At 35.0% G+C, this 24071-nt stretch overlaps 2 protein-coding genes across 4 annotated transcripts in view; both read right to left on the bottom strand.

The window, feature by feature from the left end:
* The window catches only part of nhsl1b (NHS-like 1b), a 165736-nt gene extending 165140 nt beyond the window's left edge, over nucleotides 1-596 (bottom strand). For both annotated transcript variants that reach the window (XM_087298325.1, XM_087298328.1), the window contains exon 1: nucleotides 83-596. In XM_087298325.1, coding sequence (XP_087154451.1) covers nucleotides 83-404 — 322 coding nt within the window. In that variant the 5' untranslated portion in view covers nucleotides 405-596. The remainder of the gene's footprint in view (nucleotides 1-82) is intronic.
* Nucleotides 597-4319: 3723 nt separating this feature from the next.
* On the bottom strand, nucleotides 4320-23653 carry acbd3 (acyl-Coenzyme A binding domain containing 3). 2 transcript variants are annotated; one of them, XM_087296544.2, is made up of 9 exons: nucleotides 23333-23629; nucleotides 21206-21347; nucleotides 16884-17024; nucleotides 15298-15456; nucleotides 13483-13657; nucleotides 10494-10677; nucleotides 8425-8709; nucleotides 7805-7879; nucleotides 4320-6265 (listed from the first exon to the last, which is right to left on the bottom strand). In XM_087296544.2, exons 1-9 carry the CDS (start codon nucleotides 23601-23603, stop codon nucleotides 6051-6053), a joined length of 1647 nt encoding a protein of 548 aa, XP_087152670.1. In that variant the 5' UTR covers nucleotides 23604-23629; the 3' UTR covers nucleotides 4320-6050. The 2 variants fall into 2 exon arrangements, with proteins under 2 accessions (XP_087152670.1, NP_001315136.1); NM_001328207.1 differs by lacking the exon at nucleotides 7805-7879 and having other exon boundaries at nucleotides 23333-23653.
* Nucleotides 23654-24071: the final 418 nt, after the last annotated feature.

Here is a 24071-nt window from a genome sequence, read left to right as displayed (position 1 = left end):
TGTTTATTACCTTAAGTTGACGTCAGAAATGCGTCACTAAATATTTATGCGGGCAACAAGTAAAGTGACATGGTTAACTTACGTATTTTAACCGATTTGGGATCGAGCGTTTGAACGGTGTGCTGTATCCTCTCCAAACGCGCTTGAATCCTCGATGTCCTGTGCGAGATTAGCCCAGCTTGAGTCTCAATTCCCAGGAATATGTCACTGGCGTGTCGGGATAGATCGGACAGCTGATGTAGGATGCTGGTGAACGTATGACAACAAACTTCCTCCAGAGAGGAAAACAAAACCGGTTTGCGAACTTTGCGACCGTCCGGTGTTATAAAGCTCTTCTCGGGTCCATCGCTCCCCCTCAACCGGCACAGCAGCTGAGGCTCAACGGCTCTCTCGGGAAACGGCATTTTAAATCCTGTTCAAATCTGAAGCGAGCATCGGGTAAAAGAAGTTGTCTAAAATCCAAACGACGTGTCCCAGAAGTTGCCGCAAGAAGGTGGTCTGTTTACAAAAGGTCCCGCCATAATTTTTGAAAGATGCAGAAGCAGCCCGGGACGTTGCGCTCGGTGTTGTTCGGGAGCATCGGGGTACATGCTTTTGAAAGCACAAGCACTGAGCCGAGCCGAAAAAGTGGAGAAAGTATATGGAAAACACGGAGAATGCTCCTAACCACCTGTGGAAGCTGGAACTGGATTGTCGGATCCGCCTCGCTTTGAGAGGGAGAGGTTACCTGCATTTAGCACTGGCTGCGTGGAAAACCCGGGATGGAGATTTTGTATGGGTGCTTCACCGGATGAATACGGAATGCTTTCAGTATTAATATTTTACACACCACTTTTGAAAGGATTAAAAAAACAAAGGTGTAATTAAATGTTTTGCAACACTTCATATAAAGTAGTAGGTCATGTAGAAATCTGATATGTGACAATATATGCAAAATTAATAATGAGATAAGTTCATGTTTGGATTGCACATATGTCATATATGCAACTTATGTTTACAAATATTGGCATTTACATATATACTATTTTTAACACTTTAAATGACAAAGATGTACATGTTTTATATGTTTTAGCAATAGTGGAATTCAAACAGAGAATGCATTAAAATAATGAATCACAGTGTGGCGGTTCATTCCACTGTGGCGACCCCAGATTATTAAAGGGACTAAGCCGAAAAGAAAATGAATGAATCACAGTGTTTAAAAATAATTAATAAGCCTGGTTTGACTAAATACTTTACAAATGATCAAACAAGTATTAAAATAAACACTAGCCTAAATATCAAGATATAAACAGGCCTTTTTCTCTACTTTATTCACAGTAGATCTTTACCACAATTCTTTTTTACAGTTGTAAATTATTTATTGAAAAATTATGGAATCAGAAAATGTAACCTTTAACTGTAATGAATTCCACAGGAGAGGGGGGAGATTTCCAGAGGCGTTCCCAGGCCAGGCAAGAGACATAGTCCCTCCAGCGTGTCCTGGGTATTCCCTGAGGCCTCCTCTTGGTGGGACATGCCTGGAACACCTCTATAGGTAAGGCATCAGGAACAGATGCCCAAGCCACCTCAGCTGACTTCTCTCGATGTGGAGGAGCTGCGGCTTTACTCTGAGCTCCTTCCGGGTGGCAGAGCTCCTCACCCTGTCACTATGCGAGGGAAACTCATTTCGGCCGCTTGTATCTGAGATTTTGTCCATTTGGTCATGACCCAAAGCTCATGACCATAGGTGATAGTAGGAACGTAGACCAGTAAATCGAGAGCCTTGTCTTTCAGATCAGCTCCTTCTTTGCCACAACGGACCGGTACATCGACCACATCACTGCTGCCGCACTGATCTCATGTCAATCTCATGAACAAAACCCCAAGATACTTGAACTCCTTCATCTGTGTTAAGGACTTTTTAAAAATGTTTACTTTTTAAAAACTTTTAAAACCTCAAAGGATTTGTCTAAAATTTGCAGAACTTTTTATTGAGAGTTACTAACATTCAAATGATTTACTTGATAAAATGTCCTTAGATTTAGAATTTGTGCTTGATTTTTGTTAATAAATCTGTAATAACACAGAATCGACTAAACTAAAATCTTACCCAGTAAACCAGCCTAGCCTCATGTGTATTGCATTACATCATATACAGTTGAAGTCAGAATTATTAGCCCCCCTTTGAATTTTTTTTCTTTTTTAAATATTTCCTAAATGATGTTTAACAGAGCAAGGACATTTTTACAGTATGACTGTTCTTCTGGAGAAAGTCTTTATTTTGTTTTATTTCAGTTAGAATAAAAGCAGTTATTAATTTTTTAGACACTATTTTGAGGTCAAAATGATTAGCCCCTTTAAACTATTTTTTTCAATAGTCTATAGAACAAAACATTGTTAATAACTTAATTACCATAACTTGACTAGTTAAACTAATTAACCTAGTTAAGCCTTTAAATGTCACTTTAAGCTGTATAGAAGTGTCTAAAAAATATCTAGTCAAATATTGTTTACTGTCATCATGGCAAAGAAAAAATTAATAAGTTATTAGAAATGAGTTATTAAAACTATTATGCTTAGAAATGTGTTGAAGAAATCTTCTCTCCATTAAACAGAAATTGGGGGAAAATAAAACAGGGGGCTAATAATTCTGACTTCAACTGAACATGATAAGTAGCTTGTATTTAATAGCATCAATCCCTTATGTAAAGACAACAAAGTGGAACAAAACGGATATAGTAACGCTACAGCGCCATCTATTGGTATGTAAAAACTGCTACGATTAAATGTTTTTTGGAGATGCTGTTGCAGTGACAAGGAAATCAACTGTGTTTTTTCAAGGCAATGGAACTAGCTGAGGCATCATTTCTGGATCAGACTGATAACATTCATTTTCCTGTGAAATTTCCTTTTGCATAGGAAAATCATGACCTCTGTGGCGTACAGGATTCCACTGATGATGAGTCACAACTGCTCTAAACTACCATCACAACAGTCTCTTTGTTAGTTAAGTAGATTCAATAATTATTAAAAAAATAATAATAAACAGGTCTTAAACGTTGATTTTTTTTCTTATTTTATCCAGAAAAAATGCTCTGAATTACAATATTTACAAAAATAACATATTTTGAGTAAAAAAAAAAAATCAACACTGCAAATCATATTTTCAATAAAAATGTAGCAATTTACAGCCTACTTGTGCATAAAATAGCAAATAAACACAGGGTGAAATGATTTTAATCAACCAATTAAAATAGTTACTAATACAAAACTTTATTTTACATTTGTAAGTGCTATGATATCAGTATTTTACTCAAAACCATACCATATAGCTTTATGTATGATTAAGTTGAAAATGTAAAATCCTGGTATTGGCATATGAGCTTTTAGAATTTATGAGTAATATTTATTTTTTACAACATTAAGTACAATGCCACTTTGTAAAATATTAGAAAACTAAAATTAGTGATATTTAAAACAATTAATGGTCTGATTTAATTAAGATTAAAAAAAAAAACTTTTTTTTGGCAAATTTCTGCTGTAAACAAGGGGAATGAGCTAGGGCAGTGAATCTTTGGGTAGATAGAATTCATAGGTTTCTGACTCAATTCAAGAAAGATTTTTGTAAATTGTAAAAGATTTGATTTGATTAACTCTTAGATTACAGGTCCGTAGCCAGGGGTGGTTCAGGTGGCTCAAAAGATCCACCCCTTACTGACAAAGGTCCAGTATATTTCCCATACATGAGCTCATTCGTCCTATTTTGACTGCTATGCCATCATGCATTTTCATCGTGAAAATAATCCATGGAAGAAGGCTTTGACACCAAGCGAAATGCTGTCGCTTCAGGGTGACTGAGGAAAGTTGAATGTGCTAGCCAGTTTGTAATTTAAATTAATATTTTAATGACCATAGGCTAGTTTTTGATTTTAATACTATCAGATTCCCATTTCTTTTTCTAATGATATATGGTGTAGTAAATTTATATTTAAAAAAAAAACAAAAGTATTGTTCCTCATATTTTCCTCATTCTAAATCGCTAGAAAATGTTTGTGGTACATCAAAAAGTGTGGTTATGATACCAACCGACAAGCTAATCCAGCCTAAAATGTCACTAAAAATGCAACCTATTTAAAACTCGTAATTAAATATAAAATGAGGTGAATATCTGCAAAATGGTCCACGTGAGAAAAAAAGAACCTGCCCTTTCACCAGGTTGGCTACGGGCCTGGATTCTGTAACCTTAACTGATGATGAGCATTTTGCAAAACATCATCAGGGTATGTACAACATGCCCATAACTAAACCATTATCAGAAAAAACCCAGCAGGAATACATACAGAGAGGAACGCAAGTTTAATCAAATATACGCTTCAAGACACTCACCCTCGAATGCATACACATCAGATCACACTAGCGAAACCAATACAAAAACACTTCATGCCTTTACGCTCTGACAAATCACTGGCTTTTCCACTTTAAATATGAAGATAATTTTTCAGATGAACCATCCAACGGCTTCTTGCATTTTTTCCCCAAAAAGCTGTCCGCCTGATGTTACACTTCACTATACAAAAGGCCCGAAATCAGCATTACAAAATGTGAAAAACAAAGCAAACACACAACACAGAAACTTCTGTAAGCAATCGACTGTACATGTGACATGGATGTAGTCTTTGGACAGCTTTAGCATGACTGTTTCTCCATGAACACTGAATCATCATCATCATCATCAGCTCTGAAACTCCCGAACGCACTGCTTTCTTTATTCATCAAGTGAACACAGTGTAACAGCATCCGTATATACATGGACAACGTTTAATCACAGTCGGATAGCAGTCTTTGACGTACAATCATAAACGCGACACATTTCACTCGACGACACAGCCAGTGACAAATCCAGAGTGGCTTAGCAGATATCTCCGAAGCAAAAAAAAAAAAAACTAAAAAATACAGTCCGCAAAATTTTCAGTTATATTCTTCAATGCACTGAACAGTCCAATAAATAACAGAACATGTTAATCAGCAAACGTAAATGACTTTGATAGTTAGTATCAATCGGCTATACAAACACTTCTTTATTAATATAATGGACGATGAGAGATGCTTGTTACTGAAGTGAAGAACCAAGTGTGAGAAATAGAAACGCAAGTTCTTTCATGGCTGTTTGTAACTGCATGCATGAAGCAAAGAAACGACGCAACTGAAAGGCAAGGGTATCGCAAACTATTAGCGGTGCAGGTTAAAAGTCAATACTTCTACAAACGAAAGACTACAAACGAAGACTACAAACGAAATAGGAAAAAATAAAAGTGAGGGGCTCTGTGGAAGCGTAGAATCCAACGATGAAGAGACAAGATAAATGTTAGAAGACTGACAGACACATACATGACCCTACTCTAGCACAGAGATTAATAAATATTAAATGTTTTAGACACAATCCATCTTGTTTAGAAAAAAAAAGAAAAAGAAAATCTCCATTCGTTAAAGGCCTCCAGATCCTTTGTTAGAAAAGTCCGTTCCGTTTCTTTGATCCCACACTGCGGTCCTGCATCCTGATTTGGGGGAGAAAAATGTACAGAAGCATGCCATTGGCTGAATTACTCAGCGTTGACCTAAATGAGGGAGTCCTCCAGGAGAAAGGTGTTAGTGTTTACTCCGTTGCCTGTTCTCTAATCATAGGTTGCTTTAATCAGTATACACGCAATTGTCCTGCACCTCTTTGGATGAAATTAGAAGATGAAGTTAGTCACGCTGAGTTTAAGGACAGTGATATCAAGCACAAAATCTTTTAGAGTGCAAAACAGAGGCTCAATCCTCCTGGACTCAAACAGCATGACAGACACACTCATAAATTTTGCATACACACACACACACACACACACACATCCATACATACATACATACATACATTCATTCATACATACATACATACATACATACAAGCATTCATTTTAAATCTCTTTGTCCCTCCCCCAGTAGTGGACTTCTTGTAAATGTCCTTATTTTGATCTTTTCAACTTCCTTTCAACATACACACACGTCCCTGTCCTGCAGTCTTGACAGGCTTATCTGGTGTAATAAACTCTGTAGTAGACGGTTTTAGACCTCCAGAGCGAGTAGGAGTTGTCGAACTTGAGTAAGTATATACCACGGCCGGGATACTGGTGACTCCCAGCATACACCTCTTCATGACAGTCCCGCCGGTAGACCGGCACGATCTCATCCACCTGCGGTTTCCCAGACTCCTTCTTGGCCTTCTCTTCCTCAGACTGGGCTTCACCTGAGGTCAAAACAACATGAATTCACTTTATTCAATAAATAAAAAAATGCACTTCAAACATATTTACATCCTGGCATAATATTTAAATAGTAATAGAATTAATTTACTTCGTATATAAAAATTTAATTATTATATATAATAGGTATATAATTTAATTTTATATATATATTTAATTTTATATAAATATTTAATTTTATATAAATATAAAATATAATTAAATGTCTAAATTTAATTAATTGTATAATATTATTAAATGTATATAATATTATATAAATATAATTAAATTTAAAATTAATAATCATATTTATTATTTAAAAATATAGCTCTCAAATGATTATTATTATAATTAATACATCAATACATTATTATTTTAAAAGTTGTACAGTAAAATAAAATCACTATTTCAATTCATAAAATCGAAAATTAATAAACATGTAATTTCATATTACATAACATATTCATTAATTAATATACATATCTGCGTTTAATGGAGACTATATTTATGAATTTCTTTGTTTTAATTTTCAATATAAAAAAGTGCTTGATGGAAATGTGTGACCGTTACCGATGCTGTGTCAAGTTGACAGATCATCAACTTTCACATGCAGAGCAGCTCATCACTGTCAGTTTCACAGAAGTGGACTAATCAGAAGAACTCAGTGGCAGAGTTTTGTTGCAAGTTTTTGTTTACAAGTGCTCAAAGACTGTCAGGATAACCTGGTTATTTATGCTGTGCTTTTTTTCAAACTATTCTGAACCAATTTGTCTCACATTTTTTGAAGCAAAGATGCGTTTGTTGTGAATGAGCCTTCATGCAGCAAAACATTAATTCTAATTATTTTTTCACTTAAATACTGGAAATTATACAAAAAAGCGAGGTTTTTAACTGATGGGCTTTGCAAGATGTCACAAACACATAAACTCTGTTTAACCCTAACTAATGTAGTGTGCAGTTTAAACAAATGGCCTCAGATTTCCTGAAATACTTTTGTATGTTAAAGGTACAGTATGTAAGTTTGACACCCAGTGCTTGGACTAGGTAATGTACACCAGGTTCAAAACAAGCAAAAGCACATGTTGCCAGATTGACGACACCAACAGAAGTGTGGCTGACTATCAAGCCTAAAGGCTGATTTAAGGCAGATTTAATTAGTGTTCTAAATAAAAGCAACAGCACGCGATAGGAGGAATATTTTCCATGTAAAAAGACGTTTTGTTCTAAACAACTCCTGAAATTTAGATTTTAAAAATGTCTTCTATTTCTTGCAGCCAAACAACCGAAAGCTATGAAAATGATCACCTCAGGTACACCTCATGTGCTTTAATCAGTGTTAAATACCAATAATGTAAGTTTTAATGTCATTTTAAATGACATTTATTGTCATACCACTGAAAACAGCAGCAGATAGTTTACCTCAGATATTGAAAATAGAATAAACTGTTTAAAATTCAACTTGAGAAGTTTAGGATCAGTGATTCAGCATGTACATTTAATAATGTTAGAGGTTTAATATGTATTAATTAGATCATACACCTTACCATTTCGTTGGAGTGCAGTGAGTGCACTATTCTGGGCTTCTGAATGCCTGTATTTACATTTCTGTTGTTTTTCGTCTGGTGCAAACAGACAAATTCACATAGTGTGGTGTTAGGACACGGTTCAAAAGCAACCTGTTCACCTAATGTTTACGTTAGTAATTTAAATTATTTGCTAATTAATAACCAATTAATGCGGAACTCTGAATCTGCTTCTCATTTCAGAGTCTGCTACAGTCCTCCAGTTCGCGGATGCACACTTTGAGAGCCTTCCTGACTGAATGAAATACACTGTTCTCCACCAAGGAAACCCGAGGCGCTGAAATATAATTGGCTAAACTTGCATTGGGTGGGTTAAATGACCAAAACAAAGACGAAATAGTAACTCGCATTTTAAAAGCAGAACAACAGATTTCAGCATAGGTTTTCAAATAAACAAAAATGTTCACTTAACATGCTTCTCAAATATCTGTAAACATAATAAGGTATTTTTAATGCTTTAGAAGATTCAAAAACTTACATCCAGCACCTTTAATTAAAAATCTACTTAAAGTGAGCATATCCAATACAGGTATCTGCTGATAACTGATATGGTACTACTATAGCACAAACATATCTCTCACCTTCTTCCTCCTCTTCTTCGTCACTAGACTCGCTGACGTGCACGCTGACTGAAGCATTTGTAGAGTCAGTCCATTCAAAGAAGACCCCAAAGCCAATGTCGTAATAGTCGGTGGCAAACTCCCAGAAGAGATAGGAGCCCTCCTCGTGTGTTGGGACCCGGACAGTCACCACTTCCCCCCGTCCCACAGTGATCACAGAGTCCACATCCTGCCGGATCTTAACTTTAAAGTCTTTTATCTGTGGCCGGGTCCACATGGAGGGGGCAGCTATTACAGGAGGAGAGTCTGAGAAGCAGAAATATGATATAAGAGTCAGTATGGACAATTTTTTTTAAGAGTATCTTAAACAAGTGGTTGGGTGTTGACACACATTTAGATGCCGATTACACAGGTGGGTTTTCGTTTTAAAACGCACAAGATTTGTTATTGTTATGCCTTGCATACACACTTCTCAGCCATCTTCGAAAATAATAAATTTAATTTTGAATAACATTTGAATTATTTTGCAACAGTTATTATGTCAAGCTAATTAGTTAAACTAATTCACTGACTTCTGCTGTCTTCATTAGTTTCAAAAAAAACGATTTCTTTACATCTTTGGAGATCTTTCTTTTCTTTGTATATAAAGTAAAGCCTCTGCACTGTTCAGCTCTATAGCATGTGTTAGCTGAATCGTGGGCTGACCATTATCTTTTGTTGTGAAGATTTTGTTGTGAAGATACTGTTGCTCTAAAAAACAACAACAAAAAAACAACAACTAAATGACAGTTGCAAAAACACATAAAATACTTTTAAAAATACCATTAGACGTGTTTACAGAAAATGTTGGCATTTTTAAAACCTTGACTTTTCCAAACCACAGTAAACCTTAAAACCAGTTATCATGCCATACCTATTGACAGTCATTCTCAGATTGGTCTTCTGGCCTATTGCACATCAACCCCTTATTGCCAAGCCCCTCTCATGTGACAATTGCACAAGTAGTAAACTGCAAGCACAGAAGCTAGCAATATATGCACATGGACACATATCCCAAACACAATAAAAATAAACAATAAAAGCATTATTTTAAAACTAAAATGCACAAGTGTAAAAGGTATTTAAATGATTCAATTGTGAGATAATTAAACCCAGCTTTGGTGTTAAATTATTTGGAAACATACCTGTCTATTTCTCTTAAGGGGGACTAAAATCTGGGAAAAATTGCAAAAAACCTCAACAAGTCATGGGACGATAACTTTTTTCAAGGTATATCGTGGTTTGGAAAAGTCAAGGTTTTAAAACCTTTTTCTGCAATACCATTCCTAAGGTATGTGTTTGAATTTTTATTAACGTTTTTTTTTTATTTTTTTTTTAACAGCAGTATCTTTAGCAGAAAATGTATATAAAATGTTGATTTAAATTGTAAAAAAAATCTGTTTTTGAAACAGTCAATACAGTCAATAATTCATTTAGCCTGACATGTTTATTCTAAAGTATTTTAAATGTTTATCAAAATGTAATATATTGCGTTTAAAAGGGGGAAAAGTTTTAGTTTTTTACCCAGGCATATGAAAAGAATATATTTTAAAGCAGTAATCATAATAATGTGATACCGTGAAACAGTAATATTTTTATCCAAGGTTATCATACCCTTTCCCAATCTTATATCGGCCGATGCCTAACCTCAACTTTGTTTTAAATCAGAAATGTTACAGTTACATTGAAATGCAACAGGAAAAAAAAAACAAAATATATATATATATATATATATATATATATATATATATATATATATATATATATATATATATATTATAGGATGCTAAATACCAGTTGGAAACATGGCATCAGACACAAGTGCAAAAACAAAAGCCATAATTAAACAGCATTTGAAAGCCATTTACTTGACTGGATTGTCAAAATGCTGCATACCAAAATATATATATTTTTTACAAAGTCCATTGATTACCAGTTTAAAATGCACTTTTTAAAAAAACAAAAGCAATTTTTCTCAAGTTTACATCACACAAAGATATGTAAAAATAAACTATAAAAACACAAATTCACCAGCAGGTCCATAAACTCACCAGTGGGTCCATTTTCAGTGACCTCGTCTGCAGGCTCCAGGTCCTGGTCTCTCTCTATGCTATCAGTAGTGGACTCTGCCTGGCCATTCAATGTAGGAACCTCTTCTCCACAAGGTGCTGACACCTCACTGGCCTCTAATGTAGACAAGACTATAGCATCCTCCTGCTGCTTCTGCAAAGCGGCCTGAAAAAAAAAAAAAGAAAGGAAAAAAAAAAAAAAAGAGGGCACTACTTAAATGGTCAGGTACACACAAAAATATCTTTTATGATGAGTATTTCAGTATGTATTTGATGACTGTACTTGCTGCTGTCTAATGTTTTATTTGTTAGTTTAGTCTGTTTTTAGCATCTACAAATTTTCAAATGACAAAGAAAAATTAAATAAATATACAGGGATTATTAATTTAGTAGTCCAATTACTACTATAAAAAGCTGGATTATTGGAAAAGATGAGCCATGGAGCATTTAAATACAAATAGATTTATACTCAATTCAAATTATGAGGCAAGTGAAGATTCACACCAAAAATCAGTCTAGAATTATGCCGTTACATTCTACAATTTCCAAATATGTATATATATATTTTTTTTAATTAGCAACTTCTTGAGTAGTCAACTCTAACACCATTTATCAGATTTAGAAGATGGATATCTGCAACCTAGAACCTAAAGTGTATAATAAGCACAGCAACACTCAAACCGATGTGGACAGTCAAAGAGAACCACTGTAACAAAATAAAGTAACACCAGTGAGTCAAAGTCCATTATGTGATATTAAATCCTGTTACACTGTTTAAAATAATCTATTTCCAACTGCACACCTAGACAACAAATGCTACCAACTGCTGTTTAGTTCTTTATACCAGTCATTCATAGCTGGCGGGTTGCAGGTGTTTTCTGAAAGTCTACACTAAAATGCAACCAATAACTCAATTCTGTATTACAAAGCTAATGCACATATAAACTACAGTTTAAAGGGTTGGGTCAGTTATACATGCTTTTGAAAGTATTTTTATTCACACCAACACAATAGTGTATTACACTGTAAATAACTCACTGATATACTGTAGAACAGAAATGGTATGTAATATCTTTAATGTTAAATGTGACTGCTTTATATCTTAATACATAATAATATTTATTATTGTCTTGTACTGGTAAAAAAAATATTTTTTGCAGTTATTTCAGTCTTTAGTCTTATAATAGTCTCATAATCTTTCAGTAATCATTTTATTTTGTTAAACCAGTCATGAGAGTCATTTCCAAATTCCAGATTACAAAAAAGTTAGGACACTCTACAAATTGTGACCAAAAAGGAATGCAATAACTTACAAATCTGACAAGCCTATATTTTATTACCAATAGAAGGATACATTTTCTACTTATTAGGTCTTTTGTCAATATGTTTAAGTAAAAAAAAAGAGCATCTTAGAGTGGCAGTGTCTTTTAAAGTTCAAGATGGGCAAAGGGTCAACAGTTTCCCCAATGCTGCGCCAAAAAATAGTGGAGTAATATCAGTTTCTCAGAAAAAAATTGCAAGAGTTTGAAGTTAACACCATGTACAGTGCATAATATCATTCCAAAGATTCAGAGAATCTGGAACAATCTCTGTGCTTAAGGGTCAAGGCTGGAAAACCATACTGGATGCCAGTGATTTTGGGCTCTTAGACAGCACAGCATCACAAACAGGAATGCTACTATAATGGAAAACACAATATGGGCTCAGACCTACTTCCAGAAAACATTGTCAATTAGCCGTCACAAACTAAAAGTCTATATTTTTAAACATGATCTAGAAGCGCAGGTGTTTTCTCTGGGCCAGGATTCATTTGAAATACTGTAGACTAAAGAGGAAAGGGACAAACCAAGTTGTTATCAGCGTTCAGTTCAAAAGCATGCAGGTACTGAAATGGCCAGCCTGCAGTCCACATATTTCCCCAACAGAAAACATTCAGTGCATCATAAAGAGAAAGATGCGACAAGACCTAAGATAGTCGAGCACCTAGAAGCCTGTATTAGACAAGAAAGGGAGAACACTCCTATTCCTAAACATGAGCAAATTGTCTCCTCAGTCCCCAGACGTTTGCAGACTGTTGTAAAAAAAAAGAGGGGATGCCTCACAGTGATAAACATGGCCTTGCACCAACTTTTTTTGAAATGTGTTGATGCCAAGAAATTTGAAATCAACTTGTTTTTACCTTAAAATGATACATTTTCACAGTTTAAACATTTGACGTCATCTATGCTCTATACTGAATAAAATATTGAAATTTGGAACTTCCACATCATTGCATTGAGATTTTATTCACAATTTGTACAGTGTTCCAACTTTTTTGGAAATCGCGTTTGTAATTGTTACATAATCTAAAATGCATAAATAATCTTTTCATTGATGTAGTTTATTAAGACTGGACAATGTTTAAAAATCTGGAAAAAAACAAAATAAATAAAAAAAAATCACTTTTAAAATTAAACAAATCAAGTCCTTAGCAATGCATAGTACTATTCAAAAAATTAAGTTTTGAAATATCTATACATAAAGTAGGAAATGTATGACGCATCTTCATGGAACATTAACTTTACTTAGTATTCTAAAAAAAAATAAAAAATTTGGCATTAAAATAAAATTGATAATTTTGACTCAGACAATGTATTTTTGGTTATTAAATAAATGTGCCCATGCAACATAACACTGGGTTACATATGATAATTCGGTGTTTAAGAAACAATCCCATAATTTCTAATTTGAAAACCAGTTATTCGGTGTAATGTTTTTTGTGAAAACCAGCAAACATTTTATTCAGAATTTTAAAAAACTGGAAAACACTTATTTGAAAAATATTTTAATGACTATAAAATGTCTTAACAGTCAATTTTATCCAATGAATGCATCTTAAACAAACAAAAAAAAGTCCTAATTTGAAATTAAATGATATATAAAAGTGGAAGTTTGTAATTAAGATCACAAAAGCAGAATGAGCATGTCTCACCTGCTGCTGAGCGAGCTGCACCTGGTAGAGCTGCTGCATGTACTGCTGATAGTGCTGCTCCTGCAGCTGCCGGATGAGGATGAGCTGCTGTTCAGGACTATCAGGATACTGCTGCGCTGCGTACTGCTGGAACTGAATCGCTGTCTGCGCATTCAGTGCTGCCATGATCTGCTGCCTGATACACCAGAAAGATAGAAAAACAAATAAATCTAAAGTGCACAATTACACATATAACCTTTACTAGGAGTTCAACAACAGAAGCGAACATCAATTATACTTGGTGCTGCAAAACACTTTCTTGCTTTTCAGCTGTCATGAGTTTGAAGCTATAGAGATTTGTTTTGAATAATTGAAAGTGTTGATAGCCTTAGTTTAACTTTATCTGTCATCCAAGGCCGTTTTGGTTGCCTGAGGTATTGATTTAGCATCAGAAGACATCAAAGCCAGAATGTGGGTAAAAGTCCAACCCTCAAGGCTGGTTTTATTCTACTCTAAACAGACTTTAGATCACTAGCCATCATAACATGTCCATATTGCAAATGGTTACAAAGAACAAACTAAGCATCATTCAGAATTGTGTGTGTGTCTGTGTGTGTGTTATTTATTGTCTATGATAATATTGAGTTTGCCATTTTAGTTATGAACATGCTGGAATTAACAAGTAATAGCATTTATAAAACAAGTATAAAAGCATTCGATGTGCAACAAAGACTATTAAGATCACTACACAATGGAGGTGAAGTGCTGAGCCATGTCATTTAGAATAACAAGCAAGGTTATTTTTATAAACTTACACCAATACGATTCCGCTGTGGCTATTTTCTAGCTGCTGAGTATACATAGGTTGTTCACTCGTTATTGTGGTGCATCATGGGATTGAAGAGTGCACTATTTAAATGTATATGTGGCGATTTCAGCTGTTCTAAATGAATCATTTAAACTAATGATTCAATAAATCTTTAACTGGCAAATTTAGTGTCATATTTATCCATAACAGGCACTACAAAATAGCCAAGTTACCATCACAAAAATCCCCAAATTGTTTAAGTCCAAGTCCTAAAATCATCTCTAAATGCTTAAACATGTTTGATATCCTTCAACTAAATAAAATCATTTGAAGCTTTAAATAAATAAATAACTAAATAATAACTAAATAACTAAATCTCAGCCCTTCATACATTAGCTAGGTTATTTATATTAACTCCAACACCCTTAATTCTGCAGACTGCCTCTGGCTTTCAGCAACTCAAGAGATGACTCCTCCAGCAAAGCAGGTTGTGCTAGTTTTGTAATTTATTCTACCTTTAAAGCAACAGATTGGCCCCAAATGAAAACTGACTCACTATTTACTCACCCTCAAGTGATTCCAAACATTTATGAGTTTCTCTTACAAAAGCTGATATGTTAAAGAATGTTAGAAACCTCTAACCAATGACCTCCATAGTACCAAAAAAAAAATTTTTATGGAAGCCAATGGCTAGCTTTCTTTCTTTTTATTTTTACTTTTAAACATTTTTTAACAAATTTGTAATTTCCTTTTAATCATTTTAATAAAAAAAAAATTCTTTAGTTTTTTTTATTCTTGTCTTTATAAAGCACTTTGAATTTTACATTGTGTATGAAATGTGCTATATAAATGTTATTTCAAACATTTTTCAAAATATCTTCTTTAATGTTGAAAAAAAAATAGAAAAAAAGAAACTCAAACAGGTTTGTGACAAGTAAAGGGAGAGTAAATGATGAGAGACATTTTGGCTGAACTATCCCCTTTAAGTTTGAATGAAGATGTAAAATAACACCAGCATCACCACTCACTTCTGCTGCTCTATACGAAGTCGCTCCTCCTCAATTTGTCTTCTCTCCTCTTCTTCTCTCCTCAGCCTTTCCTCTTCCTCACGTCTGCGTCTCTCCTCCTCCTGCCGCAATCGCTCATACTCCTCTTCCTCTCTGCGCCGCTGCTCCTCTTCCTCCCTCCTTCTCAGAAAAAACAAGACAAGTTCAGGATTAAAAAGTTGTTTAATTAAAGGCCAATAACTTTTTGCTGCTCTGGTAAATTATTCTAAAACATGCATCTCAAAAGACCCACCAGGTTGATGGTTTAAAGGGCCATGAAACCCCCTCGTTTCAGCAGGGTGTTTTCACACCTCTACTTTGGTAAAAGTCAGAAAAGTGGGCGTGTCCAGCTCTGTTTAGGGGGGAGTGTCGGAGGAACTAAAGTGGGAGGGTGTGGGAGTGTCTATTTGGGCACGCGCGAGTTTCCGTCAAAATACTCACACACAGTAGAAAGTGATGGTGTTTAACCTACATGGACATCTGTAGTGGAATTATTTGCCAAATTATTAAATGGTGGACTTTAACTGCAGTTTGGCTCTTTTATTCAGGGAATTCATTCATGCCCCTCGCGACAAACGAGATATTTGATTCGAGGAACTGCTCTAAGCGTGTATTTTTCATGCAATGTTTGATACCGCACAGCAAATGAGAGAAAAAAAAACCTCAGCATTTCCCGGAAACTTAGATGCACACGGCAGGTAGCGTCAGAAAGCCACGTGTGTTATTCCGGTCACTAAATGCGGTTAAAAACCCTACACGAGGTTGAAGTTTGGTTGTGGTCCTAACATGTTACGGTGCAATAGTTAACTTAGTTCGATACGAACAAACTGAATAAACAAAGAGCACTGGTCGCTCACTTACCAAATCTGTAGAGACAGGACAATCACCAGCAACTAGAGCCGCGTTTTTACGAAGAGAATACTACAAGCTAATCCGGATCTCAGCGTTTGCAGATGAGAACAGCTCTCAGGTAAACAATAATCCTCCTTAGACACGCAAGTTATTGTTGTCGAGCGTCGCGTACACTGTTAATCCACACGTGAGTCTGAGCTCTCACAGAGAGAAAATGAAAACGAAACTTAACTGCAGCAAACTATAAAAGCAACACTTCACGCTTGTTTTGCCAACACAACGTGGCGTCTATGTCGTGTAAACACAGTAATGAATATTAATGAAGTTGCACAATAGAGCGCGCTGATTGGTTTGAACCAAGCCTTACTCATGCATTAATGCATCACACTGTAAGACGTAACAAGACTCACTCTGGCACAGACGTCCAGTCTGCACGCTGGAATACAGGCTATTATGTCATGGCCGTGACGCAGCTTCAAAAATTCGTTTCAAACAGGAAGTACGAATTTGCTTGAAATAACGCAAAAACAACCAATTTACACTTTTTAGTGAAATATAGGTGTCTTAATAGTGTTTTTAGCAGTGTGGGACACATATACGACTGTCAACAGCTCAAAAAATGTGTTTTGGTGTTTCGTGACCCTTTAAACAATAAGAAATTCCATTGATGAATTGTTAAAGAAAAAAAAAAATCAATCTTTATTTGCAAGTCTGACCTCTTTCTTTCTTGCTCCTCCTTTTCAATCTTGTGTGATGCAACAAAAGGTGCAAATAAATTGCAGCATTTATTCAGCAGCCTTACAAACTCCAGCATGGACTCCTCCTTCTCCATGTTTCCCAAAGATGCCCATTCTTTCCTGCAAAAAAAGTGACAGCTGTTTTAACAGATGCCTATATATACAAGCACAAAAACTATAGGATAAGTATGATTTTAAACATAGCGTTTATTAAACACTATGCATAATGATCTAAGTAGCCATGAGATAACCGTTTTCAAGGTATACTGCGGTTTAAAAAAAGTCAAGGTTTTAAAACAGTCCAAATTTTCTGCAATACCATTCCTAAGGTAAGTGTATGATTTTTTTTTATTTACATTTTCTGTTTTTTAGGACAACAGTATCTCCAGCAGAAAAGACAACTTTTTAAATTGTAAACAAATCTGTTTTTGAAACAAACGAAGACAGCAGAAGTCAATAATTAATTTGGCCCGGCATGTTTACTGCTCCAAAATATTTCTCAAAATAAAATATAATGTGTCAAAAAGGATCATTTTTTTTACCCATACATTTAAAAAGAGTACATTTAGGAGCAGTAATCACAATACCGTGAAATTTTTATCCAAGTTTGTCATACCACCAGAATCTTATACCAGCCCAAGCCTAGGTATAAGAGGGAAAGAGATTTTCAAGCATTGAAAAACAAAAGTACAATACAGTTATTTTGTTTTATTTAATTAGGTTATCTAGGCAGGTTAGGGTAATTAGGCAAGTTATTGTATAATGATGGTTTGTTCTGTAGACAGTCTGAAAAACAATTAGCTTAAAGGGGCTAAAAATTTGACCTTAAAATGGTTCATAAAAAATTAAAAACTGCTTTTATTCTAGCCAAAATAAAACAAACAAGACTTTGTTCAGATGAAAAAATATTATCACACATACTATCACAATTTCCTTGCCCTGTTAAACATAATTTAGGAAATATATATAAAAAAAATTCAAAGGGGGCTAATATTTCTGACTTCAACTGTATATATATTCACGGTACCGGTCAAAAGTTATTAATTTTTTAAATGTTTTTTTTAAAGGAAAATTATTCAGTTCATGTAGGCGTCGTTTTTTAAATGTAAAAAATGTTAAATTGTTAAATATTTATTAAAAAGTAAAAAAACTGCTTTCTTATTGTATGTAGTTTCAAATAAAATGATTCATCCAGACATTATTGCTTTTATTACTATTACCATTAATAATAATAACAACATTAATGATTACAACATGAATAATTGATATTAGTGATTTTTGAAGGATCATGTGACTCTAAAGACTGGAGTAATGAAGCTGAAAATGTATCTTTAAAATCACTGGAATAAATTAAATTAAATGATAAACTACTTTTGAACAGTTATTTTATGGTGTAACGTTTCACAATTTTGCTGCATTTATGATGAAATAATTGCAGCCTTGGTGAGCAGAAGAAGCTTATTTTAACATATTAAACAATCATACTGACCCCAAACTTTTGAGCAGTTGTGTATAGAATAATTTATAAGCAAAAATGTGCACTTTAATTTTAACAACCCACAGACATCGTCACCAAATATAAATCAGAGAGGTCAGACTTTCTTATACAGAGCCTCATTTCAGTTGTCAGGTTTTGTAAAAATCCATTTATCTATTGAATTAATCAATCTATTAAAGAAACATTGGCTAGAATTCTGCATTATAGGCTTAAATTATAATGAGATAGCATATGAACCGAGACTACCATCAGATCATGAAGCAGATTAATGTTGATCTTTCTTTCGAGCTGTCAGTGCGGAAATGAACAAAACAACTGGCCTAACACAACATATTATAAGATTAAAATATGGAATAATTATCAGATGTTAACTTCGGTCAATGTTTCTAACGGATAAACAGCTCTCAATAATATTTCATCATGCTTTAATTTTCGCATTAGACATGAAGCGCACAATTACCGGCAGAAATGACATCCCGCCCTGCTCATCATTCTCTCTTCATATAGCCGTGTATGACTATTACACAACCATAATACACTGTGATATAGCCTAGGTCGTTAGTTTGTTGCATTGTTTTGTTTTCTCACTACAATCGATCTGCTCAATAGAGCACAGACCATCTCATTCAGGCAATCTCGGACTGATTGATTTGGCACGGATGCGAGCTCAATAGCTAAATTCACATAGGCCAAACAAACCGCGCTAACGGGGAAAACGAGACAGATTCCGAAACAAACGTCTATGTGTGAAAGCAGCCCAAGGTTGTATTTGCACACAATTGACAGACAGTCGCAGCAGGCAGCACTGGCCCGATCTGGCAGGCAACAAGGCAGCACTGGCCCGATCGGGCCAGTAACATTCCGTACACTGGCCCGAGCGTCTCGCACGCTCGCCCCGGGCCATCGGGCAGTCCTTATTGTCGAGCCCTGTTTAGGTTAATTAGGTTAACTAGGCAGGTTAGGGTAATTAGGCAAGTCATTGTATACTGATGGTTTGTTCTGTAAACTACCAAAAAATATAGCTTAAAGGGGCTAATAATTTCGGCCTTAAAATGGCGTTTAAAAAATTAAAAACCTAATTAAAACAAATGAGACTTTCCCTAGAAGAAAAAAATTATTATCGGGGATACTGTAAAAATGTCCTTGCTCTGTTGAACATCATTTAAGACACAAAAAGGAAAAAAATCAAAAAGGGGCTAATAATTCTGACTTCAAATGTATTTTAATAAAGGCAGATAAGATTGAGTATGTGGTTTCATTTTGGCAGATTGATCTGCTATGCTGAATGATGATAAAACATTGGCTTAAAAATCAAATGGCTTAAAAACCAAAACAATTTGACTTATTTGAATAAATAACCTTTAATGCATTGAGTTTATACACTGAACAGCATCTAAAAACAGCTCAGAGACAACACTTTAGTAGTGCTCAAAGACTCATTTCTCCTGCATTTAGTAACACGCAAGGTTCCTACTCTTTCATGAACAGCAGATTAAAGGACTTTTTACAGCACTGTTAAATTTTAAATCAAGCACCTTTGTGATTTACACCACCAGCATATGTACGGCCATGAAAGTCCTTACTCAACATTTCAAGTGCGCTTAATATTTACATTAAAATGTCTGAGTAATGATGACATTTTGAATGTGTCATTTTTTAAAGATGTGACCATTTTAAACAGTCCTGTTCAAGTAACTTTAAAGGAACTTTAAAGGTCCCGTGAAGTGCTTTGAAATGTGCAGTTTTTTTATTCGATGTTTGACGTAATCTCAACTGAATAATGAAGAGAGGGTGGGGCATAGAGTAGCTCCTCCCCTTAAATAGTATTTTGTTTAATCACAACCCTGCCAGTGGTGGATCTCGAGCTCATCTAATGAAAAGCAAATGATAAGCGTCTTGAAGGGTTGCGGGGCAGGTCAGATACTAGAGAGCATTTGATTGGTTAAGATTTCATCTAAATGCAAGTTTTGTCATTGTTTTGTACCATACTAGCTTATAGATATCCTTAAAGACTAAGGCCCCATTTACACTAATACGCTTTTTTTGTAAAACGCATACGTTTTCCTACGGTTACGCCATCCGCTCACACTACACTGGAGTTTTGAGCACCAAAAACATAGCGTTTAGAAAATGCCATTTCATTTTAAAATGCTGTTGCTCCGTGTTAGTGTGGATGGGGGAAAACAGAGATATCTGAAAATGGTGGCTTGGCTGCAGACATTCGCCGATCGGGTTGGGGCTTTTTCCTCAAGAATTAGTAGCCTACACACAGTCTTGCATCCTTCCCTTGTAAGTTGAGACTTCGCAAGTTTGATATGGAAAGCCAACTCCCGAGGACACGATGGGTAAATATTTAAGGGGAACGGTGTACTTGCAAGCATCAGTCAAATGTGCAGAATCAGTGTATATGGTTACATAAATTAACTTATATTAATTTATCTTTGCGCTCAAATCATGTTGAATTAAATGGTGGTAATATTTAAACGTGCATTATTTGTCATAGTTCTTGTACAAGATTTAAATTTAAGATTTTTAAATGAAGAACACCATAAACAAATTTCATTTCAAATTTATTGCAAGCACTTTCAGGGACCTATGTTTGTTTTTAGGTAGAAAGCTAGAATCCACATTTCTAAGCTAGATTCCACACTTAAGCTAGAATCCATATTTCTGAAATTCAAGTACTTTTAAAAAGCATGAGAAACATAAACATGGTAATAATACAGTAAATTATTTGATCAAAATTGCTAATGGGAACAACAAGGAGACAGTGTAAGGTCAAAGATGAAAACCTCATGCTGACCTGCGGTCGTTTCCCAACACATCGAAGAAGCCCACTTCAGGGGAAGCATCTGGGTTGTAAGGGCCCTGTAACACCTGTTTGTGGAGGGCTACCAGACGGAGTTTATCCTTATAGGTCGGGTGGAAGGCTTTCCCATCTTTCTCTGAGGGAAAACATTGCAAACATATAATGTTTAATACTGAAACAGGTTGTCATTACATTAGAAAAAAAAAAAAATATATATATATATATATATATATTATATTTTTATAATATATATATTATATATTATATATAGTATATAATATATATTATATATTATATAATATTATATATTATTATATAATATATATTATATATTATATATAGTATATTTGCAATGGGTTATTATTTAGACTATATTTTTGAGTTGAATAACTATAATGAGCTGTTTAATGAACTAGATTCAACATATACTGCCAAAACAATTGGATACCCCTGGCTCCTAAAGTAGTGGCACAGATTATATTGGATTTTGTTACAAACAAATATGTCCAGGCTTAACAACTTTTATTTTCCAAGTAAATTACACACTATTTTAAGGACATATTTGCAAATTAAAAATAAAAGCACTGTAGGGACACTATTTTAACTCATCAACTGCTAAAATGGTTTGAAATGTTTTATTTGATGAGCAATTAGATAAAAGGGCCATGACACCCCTCACTTTCCATTCAGGTCTACCTCAGAATATGAGCCAGGGGTATCCTCAGAAAGATACATTGAGGTTTTATGCAGCGAAACGATTTTTTGTGCAGGAAACTGAACATCATTTAACTTTTTATTTAACTTTAATCCACAGCCTCGGCATATGGTCTAAAGGTCAAATTTGCATCTGTGGACACATCATTTATTAACAGGAAGCTTGTGTTCCAGACAGTTATGAAGACGCTTGGGTATTTGCTTTGCTTTCCCTGTATAAAGCATGCTTTTAAACTTTCAAAGTGCAAGTGGTCGAGATCATGGTTCAGCAGAACAATTTATTTAATGTTCCACTGTAGAAAAATATCTGCTGCATCTTGAGTAGGCTTTTATTTGATTTATATATTTGTATCTTTAACTTAAATGACAAACCCCATTTGCACGGCTAACTGTATAACAATATCATTTACAATATTTATTTAATTTAAGTTCACTGATAAATAATTAGCTGTCCATATTTACTTTGAAACAAGCAAATGATACTCAAGAAGCATCGCTGCTCAGCCGGAATCTGAAACATCTAGAACGGAGCATCCGTTGTACATTAACGTTTATAATTAGTGAGCTGTAGCACTTAACAGACTACAGAGCTGATGGACACATACGCATGCTGGACTCATCAGCCCACAAACAAGAAATGGGTGTAGACTTGTGGAAACTAAGAACTAAATATTTTAACAGACGGAAAACACAAGTGCTGGAACAAAACACACAACCCTGGCTCCTGTCAGTTCTGCTGTTAGAAACTATTGACGCTGACAGAGGGTTAAAGGTAAAGTTGGTTTCATATTCGCACATTCGGACTTTTATCCTTAATAATATAATTTCGGAAAGTATTATTTGCCCATTTTAAATAGTGAAATCCTAATAGCAGCCAATGACTATCAAGATACAACATTGTCACAGTCAATTAAATAGTGCTAATGTTGTTTTGAAGTCATTTAAATGCGATTTCAGACGAAATATTCAAATTAACTTAGCATGCTAATGAACGAACGCACGAATATAGAACGAACTTTACCTCAATACGTTAAGTTACCTTAGCACTTACGTTAGTGTATTGTGAATATTGATGCACGCTTTCATATAACGTTAGCCTGTCTGTGATTTACAGCCATCGTTCAGGCACATGACACGTAACGTACAGTAACGTTTGTGCTGCTGTCAACAGACAGAGATGTTCCTCTAGAAGTCCTCAAACCTGAACACTAAGACTCAAATGAACTAAGTTACAAGCAGAACTTTAAACCAAAAGCGATAACTGAAACTGATGACAAGACCCTGATGGGGAGATCGTGACATCAATAACTCGAGCTCGAGATTATTCTGTAACGTATAACACCAGATGACATTGCTAACGCGTGTACACTCATTGAGCCTAATGGTGTATATAATGATAGAAAATACCTTTAAAGAATCTGAGCGCCAGCCCATAGAGCTCGACTAAAGCAAAGCCCCATTTCCTCTCGATATTAGCGCTGCTGGTAGGTTCGCCCTCCTCCCCATCGACACTCTGCTCAGGGTTTTCGTGGCTCTGCTCCGCCGACTGGCCATCGGGCGTCTCGGCCTGCTCCTGCTCGCCTTCGGAGTCTGGGCTTAAAGTCAAACCGTCGATAGAAACTTCGAGCCGGCTTGAATTTGCACTGTTGAGGTCGCCGCTCTGAACCTCTGTCGCCATCGTGCAGAATGTCAGCTGAAGCAGCCACGTACCTACTTCCGTCCTGCTCTGCCGGAACTTCCGGCAACGTGACGCACAAACGTTCTGCAACAAGAGCTTTAGATCTGCTATAAAATTCATCGATACAAATTTAATAACCATAAACCCCCTTTTTTGCTAGACGTAAAGCTTTGGAACATTTTATGTATATATATATATATATATATATATATATATATATATATATATATATATATATATATATATATATATATATATATAAACAATTAGGCACAATACTACGAAAAAAGCCGTATAAAAATCTTGAAGATTCTAATCAGCAGACCCTTACTGTCTTTAATTGTGTATAATAATTTTATACTTTATTTTTATTTTATTTATACATTTTTTCTGTTCTCACTAGTATTGTTCTATTTTCTGTTTTGAGGAGCATTAATAAAATAAATCTACTATAAACCTTTCTATGCT

Source organism: Danio rerio, chromosome 20, assembly GCF_052040795.2.
Source record: "Danio rerio strain M-AB ecotype USA chromosome 20, GRCz13ab, whole genome shotgun sequence".
In the NCBI taxonomy this organism is placed as follows: Eukaryota; Metazoa; Chordata; class Actinopteri; order Cypriniformes; family Danionidae; genus Danio; species Danio rerio.
This window is presented reverse-complemented; position numbering and strand designations above follow the sequence as displayed.

Bases quoted from the DNA above. Each gene is read 5' to 3' on its own strand.
- acbd3 (XM_087296544.2), bottom strand. From the start codon at position 23,603: ATGGCGACAGAGGTTCAGAGCGGCGACCTCAACAGTGCAAATTCAAGC. The intron at 13,658-15,297 runs GTGAGTGGTGAT...CTGGTGTATCAG, and splicing joins CTTCGTATAGAGCAGCAGAA to GCAGCAGATCATGGCAGCAC. The intron at 10,678-13,482 runs GTGAGACATGCT...TTTTTTTTTCAG, and splicing joins TGCAGCTCGCTCAGCAGCAG to GCCGCTTTGCAGAAGCAGCA.